Genomic DNA, 26,037 nt, shown 5'->3' on the forward strand with positions numbered 1-26,037 from the left:
TGGAGTATTTATGGGATTTTATTTCTTTGTTGTACAAGTTTAATTCTGTCAAATATGTTTTTTACATATAACATTGATCCATAATCGTGCTACTTTATTTCAAAACCTGCTGAAAGCTCCATAGGAAGAAAAGTACCACACAATGACGAAATTAACTTAATAAAGCTGTTAAACCTTTGGTGAATGGGAAAATACAGAAGATGTAAATAAGCATGAAAAACTGATCGCTCGAGCAGCGACTGCATCATGCGCAGAGATTGAGGACTGTGTCATTTCATTCTCAGACTACCGCACTCCCATCCCTCATGACTCTTTCAGATGCATTAACATTCATTAAGCCCACAGAAAGAGACTTAAGAGAGAAATAGACAGCCGCAGTATCATCTCAAAAAGTACTTCAATTCAGTCTTTGCTACAAGAACCATGGGACCAGTGATGTATCTTATTCACATTTAAGGCAAATGCAGTTTTCAATATAAAACAAGATTTTCAATTGTTCGTTTTGTTTCTACAGTTTTCGAAATGACTGAGGTTACAGCACAGTGTTGCTTACACAGTGAAGAGACTCAATCTGACTCCAATTTTAAGTTTAGCTGCGCTGTTAGACATTAAAGTGGCTTGCTGTGATACAATCACAAGAGATAAGATTCCCTAATGTTTAATTTGATACTAATACAAATGATTCCTCTCTATCAGCACTGCAAATAGTACATAGTGGTATTTTACCCAGAAAACCAGGTGGAGTAAACGAAGACTGAAAACATCTAATTTAGCTGATTGAGAAAATCTTTCTTTGACAAACTGAATCAAGTAATACACTTAACTACAACACTTACAATCTCATTGAAATATACATGGGCGGGGTTGGGGGTCACAGAATCACACACACACAATGATAAACTCTATAAAAGTGCCTTTTTGTGCTTCCAAATTCTTCACAACAGTTTGAGGGTCAAAACAGATAAAAATGGTTTGCGATTTTAAAAGACTGTACACAACGATCCATGCACAGCCTAAGGCCTCGCTGGAAATCCATCATAAAACTCCATTTCCTATGGATCAAAACATACATCATACATTTACAGATCGCGTCAGACTCGAAGGAATCTCAGTGCTGCATATGCGGCAAAAACACATCTGTGGGACAACACAATTCGAACAAATAACAGTCTGAAAGAATGTGTCCATTAGCTGTAATGCTTTGAAATAAAAAATGTAGGGAAAAAAGCCCAGGATTTTTTTTACACAATACATGATAATACCTCCATCGTATTTCAGAACATTTCTTGACCTCTAGTTAAACCACAATGTAAAAACATAAAAAAAACATTTTAAAACACATTTTCTTCAACAATCAAATGCAATATGTTTCTCCCTTAAGCATTCAAGGGACAGTGGTTACCGATTTAGCCAAGTGACAAATCTGATGTGCCCAGGATAGCAAACTACATTGATATTCCAAAGCTCCATCCACATTACACAGGTTGGACGTGTGATTTAGTAATGCTTCAATCATTATCAATAGATAAACCTTGTTCTTCTCAGAGCGACTTTCTTTCTGGCCCAGTGTCTTAGCATTCACAGACTGCAAGTGAATTTGTTCGCCACTTTTCAGTAGAAAGCAGAGCATTTTCTTACAGAGCATTTTCTCTTTTAGAGCTTCATGTAAGGCCAGCCTTGGTTTAATGAAAAAACGATTCTGTAACTTTGTTAAGTAACTTCGACAAATTTTAAATATGCTGGTATTCCTTTCATAAAACCTAGATGATCAACTGGTGACTGCTCGAGAGTGCTACAATTTCTTAGGCACTGAATAAACTCTCCACGTTCCAGGAATATTTTCTCAACTGTTAAAATGTCAATTCATGGGATACATCAAAAAGGAGAGTGGGGTTAAGAAATCATCATTTAATGTCCAAATAAAGATATTTGGTCCATGGAGGAGAATGGCCAGATTTGGGCCGTACGTTAAAGTCTGTACTGTCCAGCAGGGGGCAGTACTGAATTTAAATGGTTGGACAAATGAGACCTGATTGGTCTACCTCATGCTACTGTTGAAGCTAGAATTGTTGCTACTGCAGCTTTCCTCATAAGTGGGGGGTGGCTCTGTAAACAAGAGGAGAAAAACATTAAAATGTCACATAAAACTAATTTTTAGAAATTTAAACCTCCAGATTAAATCACTAACCATGTGGATATTCCCAAGTGCTATATTCTGGGGGCAAAATCAGTGGACAGGAAGTAGGAACGGGTGCCGTGTCACCATCTGTAAAGAAAGGTATGGTGGCCCCCGTGGACACACAGAACAGTGGTGCTGAACCATCTGAAGACTGGACGTGCTGTTGGTTCTGCAGCGGGGCCGGGCCTGACGCGTGACCAAACACGCTGGGAGACACGGAGAAAGGCACACCGGACTGATCCTGCTGGGAGTGACTTTTGGTGGGGATCTCTTCGCTGGCTACTCCCCCCGCCCCCAGCTCACCCTGCAGGTCATCTTCCACAGGTGGGGCACTGGGAACCACAGACACGGGGCCGAGGCTCAGAGGGGCGGGCATCGGAGGGCCGTGAGCGACGGGGTGTAGGGCCGGAATGGAGGGAGTCAAGTTTACAGCAATGTTCCCGATGAAGATGGGTAATGTGACCAAGGCCTCAGGAGATTTGAGAGAAACCTGAGGGAAGACAAAGAAGGGCATGAATATATGGTTATTTTTTGTATTTTATTGTCACATGGACATGACTTTCAGATCACATACCTGGATAAAATATTCAATATCTATGAGGCTGCATCCGGTGAGGCCTGACTGTGGAAGGGGGGGGACGATGATCTGTTCTCTCCACTCTGCATGTTTGCCCGCCTTGACCCCAGCTCCTTCCACCTCCGCTATAGGTCGCAGGTCAAATACAGTTCGCTTTGTTTTATACATCACTCTCTGTAAAATGAATTTTTTATTAGTCAGTTTTTGTAATATGTCTTTTACACCATGATGTTGGGCAATTATCTCTGCACTTTAACGAAACAGTCAGTTAATTCACCTGTATAAGGCTAGCCATCACACATCCGGTGTCTTTTCCAGACTTGTTGTGGATCTCAGTGGAGAGTTTGATGATCTGGCCTGGAGTGTATCCTTTCAAATCGCTGGATGCTTTTAGCATGAGCGTGCCCGTTTTAACTAGGAGGTAGTTAAATTTTTTTGTTGTCAAAGCACAGCTGGGTTGCTGTTAAAGGAGAGGAAGTGATAAATATGCAAGCGATGCCAAAATGTATTAAAAAGCTTTTAAATAGTCACATGGTTAAACTGAATTTTATTAGGTTCATATTGAAAATATAACTTGTTTTACAGAAAAGCATTTTTAAGAACAGTAGGTCATTAGATATTGGAATTCACAAAATATTTTATAATACTTTTCTAAACCATCTTGTAAATTACTGCATAATATTTGTTACATAACAAACATGCTCTTTTACATATTGGGTTTTTTTGACAATTACTTTAAAACAATTATATTCTTTGCCAAGGACTATTTTTGTATATATTTATTCTGTATTAGTATCAAATCATTTTGTAATGACTAATAAACAGACTAATGAACAGGAAATTCAGAAGTTTTCCAAATTAGGTCAACAAAAGTGTTGGGATCTCACCTCGATATCTGGCAACTCATTGAGGTTAAGCACATTGAGAAGGTAGAAGAGCCGTTGGGTCTTGTAATCCTTCGAGAAGCGTGGCGTGTCAATAAAAGCCCTAATTTTGTAACAAATTTTACCAAATGGGCCTTCAAAGGATGTTGGAACGGATGCTAAAAGAGAAATGAGCTAAATTAAATACAAGATTCTCAAAAGTTTATATAATGAAGTAATCTGATACATTGTATAATATTAATAAAATAATGTCTTGATCAATATTATTGTTATGTCAATGACCAGAATGTCTAAAAGATTGCCAAAGCCCACAATCAATAAAATAAAATCAACGCACTGTAGAATTTATCCCTAAACTATAAAATAGCTGCTATTATTATATTGTTGGATACTAAAACTAAGATATAAAAAACAAAATCCTAAATTATGTGCTGGAATAATGTTGGACAGCTTAACCTCAGTAGCTGTTTATAAAACCTGTCAGCAGGGGGAGCAAATGCAGACTGTAAAATGGGCATGAATTCAGGAATGCTGCAGTCATATCAGACCTTATAGCACATGTTGGTGCATGTGTTTGGTCAGGAAGGATTTAAAAAGCTGCATTAAGATCAATGTTAAAAATTAAACTCTTCACACACACACTTTTCACAACACAGACATGCTCTGTACTGTTTAACCTCACACCTGAGTGCTCTCCCCTTAACAGCTCTGAGGTCTAAAGTACACAACCTTCCGTTAAAAGCTAACATTAAGATTCGCTCAGCGAAAACGCTCTTTCCAGGCTCTGACATGCTAATTGTTAAATGAAAGAGAATTACCTGGAATTAGAAACTGAAAGGGAAAGCTGTGCTCACCAGCTGGCAGAGTACCTGTAGAGAAATAAACACATCATTAAGATTAGCGCCCATTTGCGTACAGCGGCAGGGCCACAGCTAGGGCAGAGCTCAACCAGACAGACTTGAACCAGAAGTTGTGATCGTTTTTACTTCCATATTCCGACACATTTCCGAGTGAAAAGCAATTTCAAAGGAGAAAATTAATAGGTGTGGCTTGGGTTTTTCACCGCGAATTGATTGGATGTGTACAAACAGCTGCTGCATTGATTTTGAAGTGAGACTGGCAGCAGACGGTTAACGGATCCTCCGGCCAAACCGTCTAATTTACGTCATTTGAGATGGATAGTCATTTCACGGCGGAAGTGTATTTTCAGATTTTAACAGAAGATTATGAGGGCACGTGAATTAAAAAAAAAAAGACCCACATCGATAAGCTTTTCACTTTAAACGCTTGATGTTTTATGAAAAAATAAGAATTGTCATTTTTTGTTTCACTGGGACTTTAAAAATATAAAATGAATGTGGGTCATGGGGGCCTTCGAACCACCTTAAACCCCACTAACCACAACACAGTATAGTGGCTTTAAAAAAAAGTGTTAGAAAGCCAAAAATGTTGGAATAAAAAGATTAAACTAAATGGCAAAGGCTGACAACAAATGGCCCTTCGCAAAACCCCTTTGTTTCTTTTGCTATGTCCGACAACTTTCGGTATCAGTCATAGTAGATCTTATCTTAGTACCATATGCATTCGAGGGATACATTCAGGATTTGAGATTACTATTACAATAATTATGCCTATATTTGCGTCCACGCCAGCAGACGATGAGGTTACATTAATTCTAAACTCGCGTGATGCAGTAGGCCGCTACTCCCGTCACACAATGTATTGTTGTAGTTGTGATGTGAACTCCGCTATTCTCCTTAGAATGATTTTTAAAAGTTATAACATAGTTTTCATTTATGGTTATAGTGTGAACGTCTATTAATGCTGGGTATTAATCTCTCTTTACAAATTACAATAATTAAAATGTAATTTTTTCATATTAATCACAAAAGGTCTACAACGTCATTGGTTTGTTTGTCGGACAAAATGGTGGTCAGTCAGGGGAGCAAATAAAATCGACGTTATGATTGGTCAGATCGCTTGTCAATCAAACTGCTCACGAAAAGTCAATTCAGGTTAACCACATATACTTCTTACAGTTAAGACTCTTTATGGCCCGAACTATTTACTATCAAATGGGATACTATTATTAAACCTTCAGTAGGCCTAGTTCATATCGGCCATGTTTAAGATAAAAATATACAAATCAAACATTTGTGATAATTGTAGATAAAGGTGTAAATAACATTAAAAAAAAACATTTATCCACTACAAAGAACATTTCGTGAAACAGGAATGTTCTTCAGATGTTAATGGTTCATAGTGGAACCATTCAGCCAAAAATGGCATTGTGGCGTCTGTCAATCATTCATTGTATATGTATTAAATATATTTATATTGGTATTTATGAAAGTTCTAATGTATTTTATTGAATGTATAATCTACCATAAATGCTTCACTACCAAACGAATACCATATTACAGAGATGGTAGAAATCTCACAGGACCGAATGACTCAAACAGGATGAACAATCTAACAGATAAGCACTTTGATAGCTTTAACAATACTCTCCTGTGCTTTCTAACGTGGGTTTTCCCAGTTAAACTCCACAAACAAGGCTGCTCAAACATAAGGGTTTGCCTCCACACCACATATATTGTGTCAATTTATAATGTGTTCCACCAGAAAGGTTTACTCGTTGCAGTTTAAGGTAACGATGAGTGTGTGTAAATGATTTTTGGGTTGTATGCCTTTAATGTGTGAGATCTGCATCAGTATTGTACGAATCTGTTCTTGTTTACATGTCTTGGCCCGCAAGACAGGAAAAGGGCCCTTACAGAAAATGACGGGGGGTTCACTGACACAAACAGTTCTGAAACCAGTGTATCTGCGGTCCATACGAGCTGAATATAATTGTTTGTGAGGAAGGAAACTGTTCTGTAAAAAATAACAATTGCAGTGCTTCTTCAAAAGAGAAGCATTAACTCATGACACACGGTTGATTTAGGTAATTCCAGCCTAGTTGAAAGCTCATCTGCATCATTTACTGCGGTAGAGAGATTTGTGATCCAGTATCTATGGCAAAACTACATGTATGCATTTAACAGGCTCTTTTAAGTGACATATCGTGCATTCAAGAGAAATGATTTATAACAAAATTATATGAAAATTGTCACCCTGGTTGAACTGCAAGTGATGTGTACCGTATAAACTGATGTGACGGTTACAAAAGTATAATGAAATGTCTGTGTTAAAGTTCTCCTAACATTGTTTAATATTTAATGTACAACCAAAGCATTTGTAGTTTAATTTTTCTGTAATGACAACATATCAGATGCTATCAAAACACATTTAAACAGCTTTAACAGCTTGATGTAGCTGGCTCAACCAATGGTTTGAGCTTGGAGGTGGGATTCATTGATATCTTCCTAATGTTCACAATCCCTAGATTTGTTGTAGAAATTGACTTTACCTGAACGGTGTGCACACAACACACCCAAATGTGTACACACAGCCTTCAACAAGTATCGTCACAGAAAACTTTGTACAACACTTCTCATATTATTGCCTCCCTACGATTAATCACTTTATTGTTTTTCCCTATATTGTAAGTCACTTTGGATAAAAACGTGTGCTAAATGTAAATGTAACAGAATCAAGTGCACTTATATGCAGAAAGTGTGCAAATGCACTCTGAATGAACTGAAAAGGGTGTCTTGGTGCATTCAGAGCTCTAAACAACCCTATTGATCTTAAAATATGTAACAAATTAAAGGAATAGTTAATAATTAAAATTCTTTCATCATTTACTCACCCTCATGTCATTTCAAATATGTATGGCTGACTTTATTCTGCAGAACACTGAAGAAGATATTTTGAAGTATGTAGAAAAGCAAACAACATTGCCCCCATTGATTTCCATTGTAGGGACACAAAACCATTGAAACATTTCTCAAAATATCTTATTTTTTGCCCCACATAAGGAAAAGTAAAATACAGGTTTTAAGTAACATGAAGGTAAATAAATGACGTTTTTATTTTTTTATGTACTGTCCCTTTAATAAATCAGTTCGCATTGCTTGGTAAGTGAAACTATAATAACTTAAATTTCAAGTTCAACTGTGCATAAACAAAAGACGTAACCGTGCAGAATCATGCCAAGACAAACATCTGTTGAATTTCTCTGAACCGTATCAAGCCAATGAGTCGGTTCTCGAAGGTCTGATGGAATGTTACGAAATCATCAACATGCAGTGACACTTTTCGATTCTCGGTGGAAAAAGCATCTAACCTAAACCGCCTGCACATCAGGACTGCCGAGCTATGAGAAGTGGAACCTGAACTCTTAATGGTCTGACAGCATTAGTTTTTGGCAGCAAGCAAAGAGAAGCATTTAGCATCTCTATCTGCCTGCGGGCTCGTACGAGAATTGTTATCCAGTACATCTGTCCCAGTGCTGATTCAGATGCTAAAAAGGCCTTTAGGAAAGCAGTAGCAAGACTAGCCCGAGCATGTGCGCTAACAAGCACCAGGACGGGGAAAGACCTGTCAGCACATATAAGCGGAGACATCACATTATGAGTGTGTGTGACCTGAACATGAGGGTGAGAGCCAGAGAGAAAGATACAACTTATGGAATTACTGGTTTTCATTTAAAGAGACAGTTTACCCAAAAATTAAAATTCTGTCAACATTTACTCACCCTCGAGTTATTCCAAATATGTATAGGCCTATATTAATTTGTTCCGATGAACACAGAGATAGATATTTGGACAAATACTTGTAACCGAAAAGTTCTTTGCCACCAATGACAATGGTAGTTTAAAGGGCCCCAGCCCCCGTAACATTCTTCAAAATATCTACACGGAACAAAGACATTTTTCCTGCTATGGTAGTCAATGGCGTCCAAGAACTGTTTGGTTACAAGCATTCTTCCAAATATCTTTCACTATGTTTATCAGAACAAAGAAATGTGTACAGATTCAGATTATTTCAGTAAATAATGACAGAATTTTAAGTTGTAGGTAAACTGTGCCTTTAATATATCAAATTTGAAAGCTACTAACGTAAGATAAGTTGAGAAATCAGTGTTTCTTGTTCCATCGGTCACACAAACATGTAGTCAACAGCTCAAAACGTCACTGCAGAGAAATTGGAAATGCAAAACCCATATGACTTCCTTTCTTCTGTGAAACACAAAAGGAGAAATGTTGTGATTGGCCACTTCTGACCTTTCTCCATTTTCAGAGAATAATAAATGAAATTTAATTCTGTTCGTCATAAAAACTAGCACATGCACTCTTGCTTAAAATAAATCAGACGGACTTCTTCAATAATACTTTAATTGCCCCTTTGACATGTACTTTTTTTTTTAATAGTGTATATCTTTTTGAATATATATTTTGTATAACGTATATTGTGATCTCTACAAGGCAGTCAAAAGTATTTCATCTCACCACTTTACAAATGCATGATCTGATTTGAGATAGAAAAGAGTTGTTAGTACATTTCTTTATTTCTCTTCAGAATAAAATCATGCAGGTTTGTAATGACGTGAGGGTGAGTAAACGATAACAGAATTGTCATTTTTGAGTGAATTATTTCTTTATTGCCATTTCCTAAGGTAGATTAAAAGACTGTCCAAAACCGACCAAAGAAAGGTTGCCGATTGACTGCTCAAACTTACCTAAGGGTTATGTGATATCAGACATATTTAGACAGACAGGAAGACAAACTCGCAACAGGAAACCTACCAGACAAAAACATTTGCTCGAGCAATATGGGTAAAAGAAAGTTAAAGGGGTCATATGGCGCAAATGCATGTTTTTCTGTGTCTTTGGTGTGTTAAAAGGTGCGCAGGTATTAGACACGTACAATTGCAAAAATGCAAGTATCGGATCAAAAGATGCATTCTGTCTAAAAAGGAATCCTCACCCAGACCTGCCTAAAACGTAAACGCAAGTAAGGTTATTTATTTTGTTGCTAAGCCATTAAACAACAGGAGTAGCAGTAAAAAAAACCTCACTTTTGTCGGCTACAGACAGCGTGCTGCTCAAGTATCGTTCCTCCAGCATCCATGAGGCATCATTCAGTTTAGAGGAGATCCCGCACGAGCCAACACAGTTCACCTTGATGGCTGTGAAGAGTAAACAAAACACAAACCTCATAAAAACACTCATTTTATTTTCTTGGTGGTGTCTGTCAAGTAATGTAGAAATATCAAAATATTTAATACAATTCAAGAACATGAGAATTCTCACCTTTATCCCAAGCAAAGTCATTTATACATAAAAAATAATACAAATGAAGGAAGTATTATTTCTCATAAGGAAGTATTATTCTGTGTTGAGCAAATCCATAATCCTTCTGTCACATTTTGATAATTTCACCTCTGATAAGGTTGTTTACCACATATGTTGTCAAATCTCCCTCCACACCTTTACATATAGGTCTCCTTTTAAATATTCAAGACTGAACAATGATTTAAGAACAGTGCTGATAAAAATTATTCAAGACTGAATGGTCCGCAGTAAACAGATCTGATCTCATTCCAGACGTCTAACATAACGTTGAGTTACAATGCTGATTGTTTTTCCCGCAGAACAACTTGTCCAGTTTATACCAATCAACAGAAAAAACACTTTGTTCAAACTGCATTCACGCAGACTGAAAAGCCTTTTGTACGAAGTGTCTGAGAAAAACATCTACCTTAATTTGCATTAAAATAGTTTCATGCCAAGCTCTTCACAAAGGTTTGATCAGCGTGTACCTAAATACATAAAACCACAAATACCTCAACTAACAAAACCTGTGTAGACCAATGTCAGACCCCTTAAACAATTCAGCCACAAATCTGATTCCAGGATATATGGGTCTTGACATTTTCATCGAATACACTTGCAAATTTGTATTTGTGAATACGAAATTTCATGTTGTTAAGTCTACAAAAATGGACCGCTCTTGGTTTCTTAAAAAAAGAGAAATAGAAAAGAAATTGATCATTAATCTGTTTGACCAACCAATGGTAGACGGAGAGCTTCTTGGAAAAACTGTACAATTTTTTATTTTTAATTCGATGACTCTATTATCTCAAAAACAGACTTCAGCTTTACATTGGATTTCTTCAGAAAGATGTAAATTTACTGGAGAGATGAGATCAACATTAAGACACCTTCATGTGATTCTTAGTCTCTGGGTCAAGATTAAAACCTAAACAAACACAAACGCCTGTTGTGACCCCATCAAGCAGGTCACAGATACACGGTGCACACAAATCTGAATTTAAGTGAAAACAGAGACAAACTGACTCGGCCATGTGACCACCCGCTGATCTGATTATGTAATGATCCGGTGGACGGTAAAGCCCAAGAAATCTCAATTGGATTGACTTGAAACAGCAGGAAAAACCAAACACCATCACTGCAGCATCAATCTCTCACATGACGAGACTGAATCGAGCACTGGTCGACAATGGTGGAACGCAGCAGTCATGCAACATTTGAAAACCCTTTACACCAAAGGGTTGGGCTGGGCATGTTTTTCGGTGTAGTCGTGGCACATCAAATTTCCTGGACTCTTTCAAAAAGGATGACCGTGACATTCTGCCGAAGAGAAAATATACAATCGCTGGCACTTTTCAGTATGCAAGTGAATGAGCTCCAGACAGACATATAAACTGCTCAGGGCACTAAGGCTCCAGTACACCCATCACAGAAATGGAGGGCCGTTTTTGAGAGTGTACTTGCCTACAATAAGAGAAGAGAAACAGTGCATCATCTTCTCAGAGAAAACTGTCAGTGTGCATTTTTAGAAGGAGGTAGAGGAGGTTTGGAAAAGCCACAACACACAGGCAGGGTATTTTAAACGCAAAACACTGGCGACAGATGGCAGCATATAGTTGTTCCAGGCAGGTGCCCTCCATGCCACAGTGGCATTAGAGCCCAAGCACAACAAAGAAATCCAAATGAAAGACTTTAAATGAGAGAGAAAGAGAGTTTCGAACAATTGATGAACGAATCAAGAGGCATACGCCATCACAGTGCCATCTGCTCCGTGCCATCTGGGCACCTCTCCTGGCACAAGAAAACTTTATGTTGACTATACTTTACTACTATTTACACTTAATGCAGTAAGCATCTGAAACGAAAACAGTGTATTGTGTAAAAATATAATTTCTAATGGAGAACACATGCACACACACGCACACAGTGTGCATACACATAAAATGCAATACATAATACATGGGAGGACAGATGTATACAGTATACTTGTTTAAAGGCTATGATAAGACTAACTGTATCAGCATGACCCAGCTTTTACAAGAAATAACAATTAGAGGACATGGAGACCAGCTGTAGCACTACTGTTGTTAAAAGATATCCCTTCTCTATGGAAACGTATGGTAAATGGTCACACTATGACTGTAAACACTGGCATTACACGCGTAAAAACTTATTTTATAAAGAAGCTTTTAATATACAGTATAATAAATGAATCTGTAGTTACTTAATATAGGATGCCTTTACAGGCATCTTGGCTGTTGACATAGCTGATCTCACGTATCAGAGAAGCTGCACCGTGGGTGTCCACACCGACTCCTGTGTTTATTAGAACCCGACAACACGGAAAGACAGCATGGGCTGAACCTGCTTCCTAACACACAGCGTGAGCAACACTGTTGCCAATCAACAGCAGACTGCGAGAAACAACGCACCCATTTGTTATCAAAGAGATCTCAGCTAACAACATAGAAGACATATTTTTGTGAACAATTCTGACCGTTCAAATCCGCCCTGTTCTGAACATTATTGTGAATGTGGAAGACAACAGTCGTAAGGTTTATTATCTGCTTTGAAATGCCAGTCTGTTCAGTGCCACCCATTTGCTTTGATAATGTTCCTTGCTTGGTATGAGAATTAACAGGGTTTTTTATATATTGTTTTTATATTAGGTTTGCTACACACTGATGGTTAAGATGTCAGAATTTGGTGGTTGAGAGGTATCTCATTTTTTTATTTTTAAATCATGATTTTCCTCAGTCAGGTGGACGCCGCTTTCAAAATTGTCACCTCTGTAACGGTCCATATTTTTCATATGGGCCAACGAAAAATTATAATTTTAATTATAAAATCTATTGGATACATTTTATGTTCTTTGAAAAGCCATCTCTTCTGCATTTGTTGGATATTATTGCTTCTGGTTTGTGCATTTTAATTCATACAAGTGTGTTGTCACTTCCATAACACATGTTGGTTTCCCTCATCTCAGTAAACGTCTATAGACAGATATTTTTCTGATTTCTGTACTAAATATAAACACATGGTTCTTCATTATGGTAACAAAGTCTCATACTGTTTAAGGAACTTGAGTTTCTGTAGCTCAACTGGTCTTTCGCAAGCAAAGCAAAAACGAATGTGTTTGATCTCTAGAGGACACTGCACACATTTAAAAAAAAATAAACAGATTGAATGCAAGTCAGTTTTGCATAAAAGTGTCTTCCAAATGCATGTATATATTTGTCATGATGCTACGTTCTGGGTGTATTCAGGGGATTGTGTTTTTGTTTCATCGTTGATAAGCCTTTTCGATGGTGTCCCAAGACAAAAAAGCCAACCACCATAAAAATAATAAAACTCCTCAGCAACTGGCAGCTTTACAACCAATCCGCACCAAATTCTTCAAAACTTCTGGGAGAATTCGACCCAGTGACATTAGGCAATACAATGAGTCAGCACGCAGGAAGGGCCGCCCGCACAGGCATGGAAACAGACAGCTGCGCTCAGAGAGACTGATATTTCATTGTTTACTGTTCGGCTGGATACAGTTCAGCTGGAGTGGAGACACACAAAAGCATTACAGTGAGTTTGTAAGGTCGGGTTTTTCTCGTTACAATGCACAGAGATGAAGTACTTGACCCTTAAAGCCATAATCACAAAGGACTGTACCAAGTTCGGTTGCAAAGTATTATCAATGAGACTAATTGAATTGGTTGGAGAATGTGTCATTAATTTACATCATAAGCAGGAAGAAAGCATCATTTAGACATGAGGTCAACACAAAACACAATTAAAATCCATTTAGTTTGAGTTTAGACTTATGTAAATATCGAAGTGTTGTGTAAACACGGACTAATTTAAGGAAATGGGCTACTGAGTTTTCTTCAAAGCAACAATACAGGTTTTAAAAATACATAAATAAATATACTACAGTTAAAGAGTTCAGTAACTTGGTTATTAGTATTTTTCCACATATTAAAATTATGCCCCGACAAAGAAAATTTCAAATAAAACAAAATGGGTAATACTTTAGAATAACATTACCATTAACTAAATTTGCTAAACTTTTTAGCATGTATTAATCCGTTATTGTTAGTCATGTCAATAAAATGATGTATGTTAGTTCAGTTCACATTATCTTTATGTTAACAGATACAATTTAAGATTTTTTTAAATGTATTAGGAAACGCTTAAATGAACACAAACCCAGATGAATAAATGCAGTTAAAGCATTGTTAATTGTTAGCTCATGTGAGCTAATGTATTAACTAATGTTAACAATAGTTTGTGAAGTGTTTTTCTTTTGTCTACAAAATAATCTTAAATCAAAAGATTTGTAGGTCAAGAGAAACATTTCACCCAGCGATTCTAAACGTTTCAATTGCAGGGTATCCATTTACAGTATAGTGTTGTCACAAATCTAACATAGTCACCTGAACACATAAGTCTTGCAAAATATCATAATTTTATACTAAAATGAAATATACAAAAAAAAAGTCTCAAATAGTGAAACTGATCAACTATATTTGATTATTAGCATGGAATCACGGGCTAAGGATCTTATCATCCTTGACGCTCCAGACTCGAGAGTAACTAAACTCCTAAATCCTCATTAAAACTTCAAGAGCAATTAGACGCTCCTGCTTTCCCTCTCCAGTCTCAAGTCACCCCTGACCTCACCACAACTCCCTGTATGAGCCTATTACACCATTTAATCCACAGCGGCCGGAGATCAGCACTGCTCAGTTCGGATCAGCAGCCTGGGACACACACAACACATCTGCCATTCACAACACTGCCATCAATGCAAGGTCGAACCTACGGCTGGAGTGAGAAGAAATGAGAATATACAGTAGCTGGTTGACTTAAATAGGGTCTTTCCCATCTAAAAGGAGCATTGCAATTCTCAATGGAATCAACTGGGTTTATATTCACAAATTACAATTTTCCATAATACCTAAAAGATTTTTTAGAAATGTATATTACAATATGTATATTGTCATATAAATGTCTGTGTCTCTCGTGTGTAAGGAGCTTAACCACTACCAGACAACATTACGCAACACGCTCTGATCGTTCAGCCCATGTTCTGCTTATACCCCACCTCATCTCAAACCCACCAATCAGAGCCCAGATCCAGCCTGTCCCATGATCCTCTGTTCTTTTCCTGAGCTTGAACCTCACTAAAACAAAAGCCATCTCTCAACTCTTTCACAGAGTCACATTTTCTTCCAGAACAGCATACTAACTAAATATTATTTATTTATTCTCAATTAAGCGTCACCATATGCTGAATGAGCATCAATGAGAGCATCAATTCCATAGGAATTCTATATAACAAGAGAAGAAAAAAACGTTGATTCCGCAAGGCCAATCCAGTGCTCATTTACAGTCCGAGATGTTGAGTTCAGTCTCTCGCCCTCCTACTCTCACGAGAAGTGAGAGAATATTATTTCACACGCCATTTGGCCAGCCAACGTAGAGCGGCGCGCCAGCAGCGTCTGTTCGCCAGATAGACTTTTCTCACTATAAAATGAATTTGTAAGAAGTCGAGTAGCACATACTTGCTTCACCGTGAAATTTTTACATAAACCCGAGAATTTATGAGCGAGCTGTAAATCTCAGGAAGCCTACCAGGGAGATTTAGCACAGGGACGATAACTACACATCTGCTTTGATGGGAACATGCAGATTAGTGCGAATGTGAACTGAGAAAAGGTCACCTTGATTTAAACAGCATCTCTTCCTCTATATTCATAGTTTCTTGTGTATCGTAACACAGCCATCCTCAGAGCACATTGTTATCTTTGAATAGGAGACACGGAAATAATTCAGAGCTTTTGTTTACTTTCTGTTTGAGCGCTTGTCATTAGGATTATGGGTAATGCTTGTGGCTACTATTTTGCATCACAATCACTCAATACACTGGATCAGAGCTGCATCAATCTGAGAGAATCATAATTAAACAGGTTACACTAAATCTAAATGGATGTGTGTATAACCTGAGGATATGAACCTTTGCAATAATATCTGACGATTATTTAAACAGTCAAAGGTTATATGTGCAAAAAAATAAACAATCTTTAAATACAACAGAAATATTGAACAGTTATAATGCAACTATGATGTCAATGGCAAACCCATTACTTACAAAAAACAGTGATGATGATAACATGGTACGACTGTGAAATTTAATGTTGTGATGTTGTTGAAAATGTACCATGGTTTTGAATGATTTTCTTTTCTTTTTTTTTTAAGATTCTTTACATTGTACATCAAGGAATACACCAGTATTCATTTGTTTTCTCCCTCAATAGAAGAAAAGGCAAAATGTTATTTAGTGGTATGTTATATAGTCACTGATATATCTAATGAAAGAAAAATCATTCCTAACACGTTTCTCTTGAATTAGCCCTGGAGTGCTCTTCCATTTCTCTCTCAGACACGGAAAGAGCCAATAAGCCTTATAATGAAGGTACATGAAAGTACTTAAATAATCTGCAGAACATCTTGAGTGTATTTCTGTATCCTCAGACAAGGAGTCCTTTTTTGGCAGTTTGATGAAAGACATGTAATTATTAAATTCAGTCTGACACAGACAAATCCTCCTCTACTTACTTAATAATATCCTGAAGGATGGGAGGGCAAGGAGAATTTTAACTCAACTTGAGTCGACTTTACCATGTTTTTAAAAACGTAATTGGTTAAGTAAGATGCTGTTTAGATAGCCTGGAACCATATCCCTCAGGTGAATGAAGCTTGTTAAAGGACAAGTTCATCTCCAAATCAAAATTGTTATTTTGTGTCTCATCCACATGACGTTCAACATGTTTTAAGACCACCCAGTGTCTCTGGAACACAATTAAAGATATTTTATGTGACATCAGAGAGATTTCCAGGCCTTCTCATAGACATCATGGTTATAGATGTTGTCAGGCTCCAGAAAAGTACTAAAGACATTGTTAAATTGGTCTATCCGCTCATCGTGGCTCAATTTAATTTTTTGAAGCGACGAGAATTGAACTTTTTTCTTTTTAGAGCGTTGCGTCAATAATTCAGCCTGTTCAGACTTTCAATTTTTACCTGCAAAACCAGTAGAGAAACTTACAGCCTTACACAGGAGTGGACAGAGCATTAGATTTGGGCTTTTGTGAACTGGGCCATTACACAACCACCTATAACTACTAGCAATCATTCACACTACAATCGAGATGCCGGGTTTGCTTTTTATTTGCATCATCTCGGAAAGTGAAGAATGTCCACGTGTGAAAGACAAACTGCCTTGACCCAAAAGTCTCAAAGACATCTGAACTCCAAGCCAAAGCAGACAGTTCTGTTAAATTTTACTTTCAAAGATCTGAAGTCCCAACACTTAAAAATATGAAGATTGTTGTGGTTAAGACTGTAGGTACAGTATGTTTCTGTATAATTTTCATCTTTTGATTGTTTTGCCTTCTCGTGATTTTTGTGTTTTTTATCATCCTGGTTACCAAAAGTCCCCACAAAGATAGTAATAGGTTATATGCACACGGAGTCGCAACGTATTTCCACTAAAATCTCAGCCAGCACTGTTGCATCCAGCGCACATCGCTTCCATAGGGAACCATTCTGTTTTTACTCTGTTGCTTCAACATGCACATAGGATTGCAGTCAACGACAAAATTATCCAAACACTACATTGATAACCAAAAAAGAGATGCGCTTCAGGCTATGCATTTCAAGCTACATTCACAAATATGAACATATATAAACTTTTGCATTAACTCGAGGCTTGATCACAGAGGCACATAGCAATGCTCAGTCGTAGTGCTGTGGATTTGCTGTAGTTTGAAAGTTTTCTTTCTTAACACATCATTTGAAACTTTGCACTTGGTGAAAAATTACCGCGGCGCTATGAGAGCGGAAGTGGCTTAACTGGCTGAGATTTTAGAGGAAGTATGTCATCGCCCAGTGTGCATATAGCCAATTCCAGTCATTTTTGACCTTGAGGGACATTTTGTGGTCCCTAAGAGGAAAACAGCCTGTATATCAAACTCAATGACTAGTATTCGAAATTATAAAGTGCAGAAAGTGTGAGTATTATTATATATTTTATTATATTAATATTTTTTGGTTTTCAAAACAACCAACATATATGTGTGTGTGTGTGTTTACATATAGTGTGTATATGTACATACTATATATATATATATGTATATATAGACACAGAGATGTTCCTGTTGTGTAGTATACATGCTGTGTGGGACGAACCAAGTTTGATTCCAGCTTCTGTCATTTCACATTCCGATCCTCCCATCTTATTCTTATTTCCTGTCAGCTCTCCACGCTCTTCCCAACCAAAATGCCATGCAACTAAAATTCTCTCGACTTCTCTTGTGATTTTTACCTTGTACTCGCCTATATCACACATCGGATATAACCTTAACTTGAATAATTAAACTGCACTCAAATGTGTGCTGTCCGCATAAGACCATGTCCCTGTTAATCCCCTGCACAATCACTCGATCTTGTTCTGGTTAGAAAGGTAAAGGAGTCTTTGTCCTCTTTTGCAGAATGAATGGGAGAGGGCACCTGCACACAAAAGACATCAAGTTGGGAAACCCCATACATCTCCTGGGACCAGAACTTCTGAAAGCTGGTAGCTTAGCAACCGCATTCCTACAAGATAGCTCTGGTAACGGCCCTAAACTTTCCGTCAGGTGAAGACTAACCTCCCTCCATAAAACTCCACACATACAAGAACACAAACAAGTCCTAAAGACGAAATCCCACAATTCCAAAGCTCACCACAAATACATCTAATTACAAAACATTTCATCAAAATCATTGGGTGCCATCAAGAATATTTGAAGAGTTTAATGCCGTCTGCGATTAATGTGTTAAAATCCAGCTTCCAGACCCCATTTTCCAAACAGATCCATTATTCCACTGTCATGAATCATGATCAAGTATGGCCACACTTTCAGTCACAGTCATTTGACTTGAGGACGATTAAGATGGGAACAAAGGAAGGCCATTAAGGTCAAGCATGACATTTCCGAAAGGCTTTACCGTAAAAAGGAGCGGAAATCTAAGTCCCGGGGCACTGCTGGGACGTAACATCCATTAAATGAAGAGCAACGCTGAAGATGAATTGAAGATGAGATAAAATTTAAAAAACTTGTTTTGGAACAAAGGCAGAAAAAAGAAAAGTGACAGGTTTTGTTCCTAAATGTGAGCGGATACATAAATCTTTACTGATGTGGAACATGGGGTTACGTTGGTTGGAAATTTAGAGGATATTAGTCAGGCCAGATGTGCAGTGTGTCCCACATTAGTCATTAAGTGAAACATAAAAACTGTAATTAAAGGAGTTGAGAGCATCATTATACGAAACCAAAAAATAGAAGAGTAAATTGGTCCCGGTTTGTCTGTCCTCGACTTCATTTAAAACAGCTACAGCTGCATCCCTCAATTTGTGAAACCGTTGGACAAATCTGCCTTATCTCAAGCCAGAAATAGACATCTTCACCCTTCCTTGCCCTGACAGCCTGGAGAGAGAAGGAGAGAAACAGGAAGAGATAGAGACATATATAGAGAGAGCGCTTCTTGAGGCCTGTGAGGCTGTGATAAAAAGCCTCATAAGGGGCAGCTGGCATGGCACCAAACCGGAACGTAAGGTAAAGGGTGTCATCATACGGAATAGCTAAAGTGCCTATCCAAACATCTTACCTAAAGGGATACTTCATCCAAAATTTCTGTCTTCATTTACTCACCTTCGAGTTGTTCCAAATGTATATACATTTCTTAGTTCTAATGAACACAGAGAAAGATATTTGGAAGAACGCTTATAACCAAACAGATCTTGACACCCATTGACTCCCATAGTGGGAAACATTTTTTATCTTTTCTGTTCGTTGACACAGTTCTGGGGCACTTTTGTCACCATTGTACTTTTTCCTACTATGGTAGTCAATGGGTGTCGAGATCTGTTTGATTATAAGCTTTATTCCAAATATCTTTCTCCGTGTTCATCACAACAAAGACATGTATACACATGTATGACAACTCAGAGGCGAGTAAATGATGACAGAATTTTCATTTTTTGGTGAAGTATCCCTTTAAGGTCTATCAAACACTTTAATAGAGCATACAGAAATCTGACACTCTAAAGCCTCAATGAGAAAGCACCTGAAGGATTGAAAAACTATTTAACTTTTATTGTGGATGCACTGGAGGATAATAATTTATCCCTATTTACAAACATCTCTGTCTTCGTTCTCTGCTAAAGAGTTTCGATCAAGATTGCGGTGCAAGGGTTGGAAGACCAGAAGCAGAAACCCAGTTTTACTAGGACTCAGTTCACAGTTCACTATTTACAGCTGGCAGAAGCAGGCGTGGATTTCACGTTAACTACATGATATCTTCAAAGCTTGCTAGGACACGCCGTTATGTCAGAGTTCATCTGAACAAATACATTTCTGATAATCAGTCAAAAAGTTTGATACAAGTGGATGAGCTGGACAATGTGTTTCTGAACATGTTCTCATTACAAAGTTGAAACATCTGGGTGTCAGTCACATCATGAAACATTACATAAAGACTACAGTATACAGATTTAATTGTAATTGTTCAGATCATACATCATAAATGTTTAACTTACGCACTTGTGTTGTACCCAACAACTATATTTTTTCTGTGAGGAACACAAGAGATTTTTTTCAAAGAGCTCTTTCTAGCTATTTCAAGTGACTATCAAATACAGTTTTTTTAAAGAGGTATGTATACCAATTAAAACCCCTTAAATTCCTTCTTTTGAGGTCTATGGCATACAAGTTTGGTATGTGACATCATTTTGGGGTTAACTACACTATTAAAGGTGTTTTACGATATCATTGAAAGGTTTTCGGATGTTGAAGGTTCTTTATAGAACCATTTAGACAAAAAAAAGGTTCTCCGGATTATAAAAAAGTTTTAAAGAGCCTTTGACAGAATGGTTCTATGGCATCGCTGTGATGAACTTTTTAAGCCCCTTTATTTTTAAGAGAGTAACCTACAAAAGCTTTACAACTTATTTTACACTCTTAGAAACGATGATGCTACACTTTTTTTCTTACAATACCACAGAAGAACCATTTTTGACTGAGAGGTTCCCGAAAATAACCTTTCATATTTGAGGAAACTTTGTAGTGGAAAACGGTTCTTTAGATAATAAAAAGACATTTATATTTTAGGAACCTTTGAATGAAAGGTTCTTTGGGGAAGAGAAATTGGTTCTTCTGGCATCGCTGTGGTGAACAACTTATTTAAGGCAAAACACACCACATCTTTCTTATGCTGTAAAGCGTTTTTCCCCTCAGATACATTTTCTTCTGCTTAATACTCGAAAATCCACAACCTGCTTTGAATACATGTTTAGCTTCATTCATAAATAATAACATTTGAGACCTGCGACTCCTGTTATGAGGGACAAACAGCTGCGGGCTAAACGTTATATTTATTTTCAATAGTGTGCCAAATATTTCAACACAAACAAGGGTGTGGGTACCACACTGACTGCTAAAATTATGAATGCTGCATTTCGCTGATTGTTAAAGAGCGAGTCTATTCACAAACACACAGAGTGAGTCTGTGTGAAACCCGTGATGATACTAGCCTAAATAACAGTGGTATAGGCTTACAGGACCAATCAGATTCCGTCCATGGGTAATGAATAGAGGAACTTGTCTATGTGAGAGTCTCTGGAGATACGTCAAAAAGCTCCAGAGCTTTGAAAACAAGCTTATCTTCATCACCAGGACCTGATACCGAGCTGTATGTATCAAATCATATGAAATGGACATTCCGTGCTCGAGTATGTAACAATAACTGGGGTCTTCTAACTAGGAGACCCACATTTCATGTACAGGTTTGCATGAGGCAATAATAGGAATGATGAATTTCAACTGTCAAGTCAAGCAACTGACAAACACGATTTTCTTTACAATGGTGATGTATTTCCTTTTGCAACAGGAAGCTGGGGTGGGGCATTTCCTAAACAGCAAAACTTCAATATGTTCCTTGCTTTTGCTATCTGGTGGCAGGTGGTATTAAGGGAAGGTGACATTCTCGTTCTAGAAAGACTTAAAGGTGCGGTCTTTCATTTCTTTGGAAGATCTATTGAGAGAAACATACCTATGTGTTCAGAGATATATATAGACCTTACAAAATGAAGCGTTATTTTAATTAACATACACAACGGGTCCCCTTTCATGAAATTCACCATGTTGTTTCTATACAGTATATCCCTGAATGGACAAACTGCTCTACAGAGCGTGTTTTCGTAAATATGTTATGTCCTTCGGCAAAGAAGCGAAAACGTGACGACATTTTGGTCCTGAATGAGCCGTTGGTTGCAATTATCACCGCAAGTGTCCGCTAAATTGCATATGGCTCATGAACAAGATTACTTAATAAATATGCTTCGTACATCTTGAGTCGAAAGACATGCATGAATTTACATTAATAAATCTAAAAGTATATTTAGTCCGTTTTTAGATGTGAAAAGTAATCTTGTCATCTTGGAATGTTTGTAACCGACTGATTAAAAACAGGCTAAAGCCCCTCTTGTATAGTTAAGAAGGATTATATTTGTCTTCTGCCAAAGCTGTCTGGCTCTTTACACTCTGTTGACCAGCATCACTCAGTAACAGTATACAAAGTATGCCAGGTGTGATGTAAATTAGACACCCGCTTTCAACAGAAGGCTCTGAAAGAGACTGTGACTAGGCCTGGAAACACACAGACTTTAATATTAATGTTGTGTTCTGCAACTCAATGCAATGCCCATCAGGTCCATGACAGAGCTCTTTATCAGAACGCTTAGACGGAAACTGAAAAGAGAAAAAAAACACCACATGATGAGTCAGCCGCTTTTTGATAAAACAAAATGGGTGTATCTGAAAAGAGTACAGCTGTTTACCAAGTAACATCACAGGCCGTCCGCGGCCAGATTGTAAAATAAGAATTTGATGAACTCGAGCACTTAGACTTTATGTAACAAACTCTGACTGAACCTAGCTACAGTCAAAGCTTAAAGGGCTGGTTCACTCCCCATTAAATATAATTTATTTAATATTTATTCATCCTCATCTCATTCTAAACCTGTATGACTTTCCTTCAAGTTAACAAAAGAAGGTATTCGGAAAAAAAGGGGGTAACCAAACAACACAGACCACTGTTAACTTCCCTAGCATTGACACAAACCCACTAAAACAAAAAAATATCTTAAAATATCCTCTTTTGTGCTCCACATTAGAATTTACGGGTTTTAAACAACATGAGGGTGAATAAAGCTGACATTTTGTTCAGGGTAACTATAAGTCAAATGTGTCACTATCAAATATGAGATGTATTCACGTTAAGTCAAGGTGATTGGTGATTCAAGCTCTTATCCCTACAGGAAATACAGAAAGACCAAATTAATAAAAGTGCGGGCAGAGAATGAGTTATCACAGTCACGTGACCTCATTCTCCCTGAAAAGAGTGACATCACCAGTCAAACATGCCATAGATAAGCACTACAGCAGCTTGGCAATCCTTTGCACATTACGGTCATATTAGTGTTGTCAAATGCACAAAGATAACAAAGAGTACAGACACATGACCACTTTTGATCATATCTGAAAAGTGTCACAACAATAAGGGTGAGGTACTTGGGTTGTGTAGCAGTGCACAACCTCATGCTTGCTGAAAAACAATAGAAATGATTACAGAATAGGAATTGTATCAGTTTTATGTTTCGGGTTCAATTGGGCGGATGTTATCTGGCAGGTGGCAACAAGTAGAACACCTACCGGAAGACCTAGTAGAAGTCCTACTGGAATGAGGAAAATAAGACCGTAAAAATGAAATAAAGTTCAGGACAGATTTATATTCATCATTTTCTTCTGTAGTTTATCTGTCGGTCTGTACAATGACACACTTATGCAACACTTCAGTCAAAACATTTGCAACAAATTCTTTGTAAACGATATAAAAAGCACCTAACCTACTTCCTTCTCTCGTTCCCGAACAACAACTTTATTAAAGGTTTATCCGGCTCGCATGCAAATTATTTTTTGTACATGATGTTACTTTACACAAGTCCAAGTTGCACAAGTTCATGTCTTTCTAAGTTGTTGGTCTTAGTAAACTTGTGTTGCGTCGTATCTTCTAGATGTTTTGAGTTTTGTAGACTCAGTGTCAAGTTAGAATAGCTTAACTTTAGAAAACTTGTGTGCGTCATGTGTGAACCCTAAATGCAAATTGAGAAGCATTGTTGAGCTTATATCGGTGCACTTAGCCTGGACGTTTCAAGTTAACGCGAGGAAAGGGATGACAGGTATCAAATCACATTGACACATCGTTGCAAAGCACATAACAGAGCCTTCATAACGAACTTGACTCGATTTGGTTGTTAAATCGAACTGAAACCAGCAGCAAGACATGAGAAACAGGATGTTGACTAACGCGCACACATAGACAATCCAACCATCGATGCGTTGAGCTTTACAATAACGTTACATCAATTTCCCACGACAACGAGCACGCGTGTTGCCCGTCAACGTGTTGAATCAATCGCGCATTGAACAAAATCGCAAAACCAGGAATGGATGATAGATGTCAACACAACACAACACAACACATGGCGAAATGCCCATGCGTCTGCGCTAAAAACGTGATTGCTTCAACTCAACAACATCATCATTATACACAGGCGTCCATACACATTAACGTTATATTGTAATGTACTATGCGGCTTCCTACCTTTAAACTGTAACGAGTGGTTTGTTTTAACTCTCACAGTTCCAGATATCGATTCACCGGGATTGTAAACCACTTTGCTATTTGTGAAAGTAATTTCAAATTCTTGTAGCTTCCCCATGTCGTCGAAAAGCACGACTCGCGCACTCCGCTGCGGATAAGATCGTCGGTAAAAGTAGCGTTGACGGGCGAGACGCGGCCGGTTTCACGTCCCACCTGCGGCTCTCTTATCTCGTCTCTCCACCCTTCAACCAGCGCTGACGTCATCCAGACTGGTTTTTGACGTCATGCGGATGGTTATTCAGACTTTTCCTTCTCGCAACATTCACGAGCGTTTAAATATCACAACACTTGTGCATTATGGTAATGACAAACAATAGAATAATGCAAATCAATGCTGGAAAGTCTCAAATGTTGCAAATGTTGTGCTTGTCCAATATGCAACCATTAAATATGTCCGGGGACCCCAAGCATTGACTGAAACTAAAATGACTTCTGCTATAGTTCTGGGGAAAATACACACGCCCCTGAACTACATCACTCATGTGCTGAAAAAAGTCACTTTAAACCCATCTACTGCCTTCACATCAGCATCTTTTCTGAATGTTCTGCTTTGCTTTCTGTGATCTGGATTCCACTACAAGGCCTAATGGTGATGCTTTTGATCAATTTCATTAAAAATTCATGAGATTTTAATTTCTTATGTGAGTGAACTTTTTCTTTTGTGTGAAAGAAATTTTTCAGAAATCTCTAGCTTTGGCATGTTAACATATGCCAAATGTAACAATTCCGGAGTAAAATGATGACAAGGTAGTATCACAGTACGAAAATCTTGATAGTCCAGAAAAATGTCTGTTTTTTGTACATAATAACACATTTTATGAAATGTAAGCTTTAATCATGCCCAAAATCTGCCAATGGACAAATAATAGTTTTGGAATTATGCAAAATCTAATTTTAGACACAGCTGAATTTAACAGAATACATTTAGTGAAAAAGCCAGATATTTTGTAGCAGAATTCCAGACCCATCTTTGAGTGAACATACTTAGCCTATTTTGTTTTGACTTAAGTTCAACTTAAAAAAAGCGTCACATAACAACAATAATGTGAGTAAAAACTTTTATAATGGACCATTCTTGTAAAAGCTTTGGCTTTCTAAGAAAACTTATTTGTATTTGTTTACGAAAAGACACTTAAAGGGATAGTTCAGCCAAAAACTCCAATTTGCCGTTTATTTACTCACCCTCAGGCCATCCGAGATGTAGGTAAAAATTATTCTTGAGTAGAATCATAAAGAAGAGTGTTTGGTAAATCCGCTGCCCTCTCTGCTTCATATAATGGGAGTATATGGGGTCCACCTGTCTAAAGAGTTCCTAAAGCATATAATTCTAAAAAGCGGCTACAGGCGACATGTTTA

General features: G+C 37.7%; 1 protein-coding gene across 1 annotated transcript; it reads right to left on the bottom strand.

Moving 5' to 3' along the window:
- Nucleotides 1-25,074, bottom strand: arrdc1b (arrestin domain containing 1b). The gene is made up of 8 exons (XM_056730878.1): nt 24,622-25,074; nt 9,606-9,716; nt 4,459-4,509; nt 3,644-3,798; nt 3,034-3,216; nt 2,754-2,930; nt 2,189-2,669; nt 1-2,106 (listed from the first exon to the last, which is right to left on the bottom strand). Exons 1-8 carry the CDS (start codon nt 24,737-24,739, stop codon nt 2,039-2,041), a joined length of 1,344 nt encoding a protein of 447 aa, XP_056586856.1. The 5' UTR covers nt 24,740-25,074; the 3' UTR covers nt 1-2,038.
- Nucleotides 25,075-26,037: the final 963 nt, after the last annotated feature.

This window comes from Triplophysa dalaica, chromosome 19 (assembly GCF_015846415.1).
Source record: "Triplophysa dalaica isolate WHDGS20190420 chromosome 19, ASM1584641v1, whole genome shotgun sequence".
Taxonomy (NCBI): domain Eukaryota; kingdom Metazoa; phylum Chordata; class Actinopteri; order Cypriniformes; family Nemacheilidae; genus Triplophysa; species Triplophysa dalaica.

Coding starts and splice junctions, on each gene's coding strand:
- arrdc1b (XM_056730878.1), bottom strand. CDS start 24,739: ATGGGGAAGCTACAAGAATTTGAAATTACTTTCACAAATAGCAAAGTG. Junction 9,717..24,621: donor CCACTCGTTACAGTTTAAAG/GTAGGAAGCCGC, acceptor TACTCTTCACAG/CCATCAAGGTGAACTGTGTT. Junction 2,670..2,753: donor ATATTGAATATTTTATCCAG/GTATGTGATCTG, acceptor GTCTTCCCTCAG/GTTTCTCTCAAATCTCCTGA.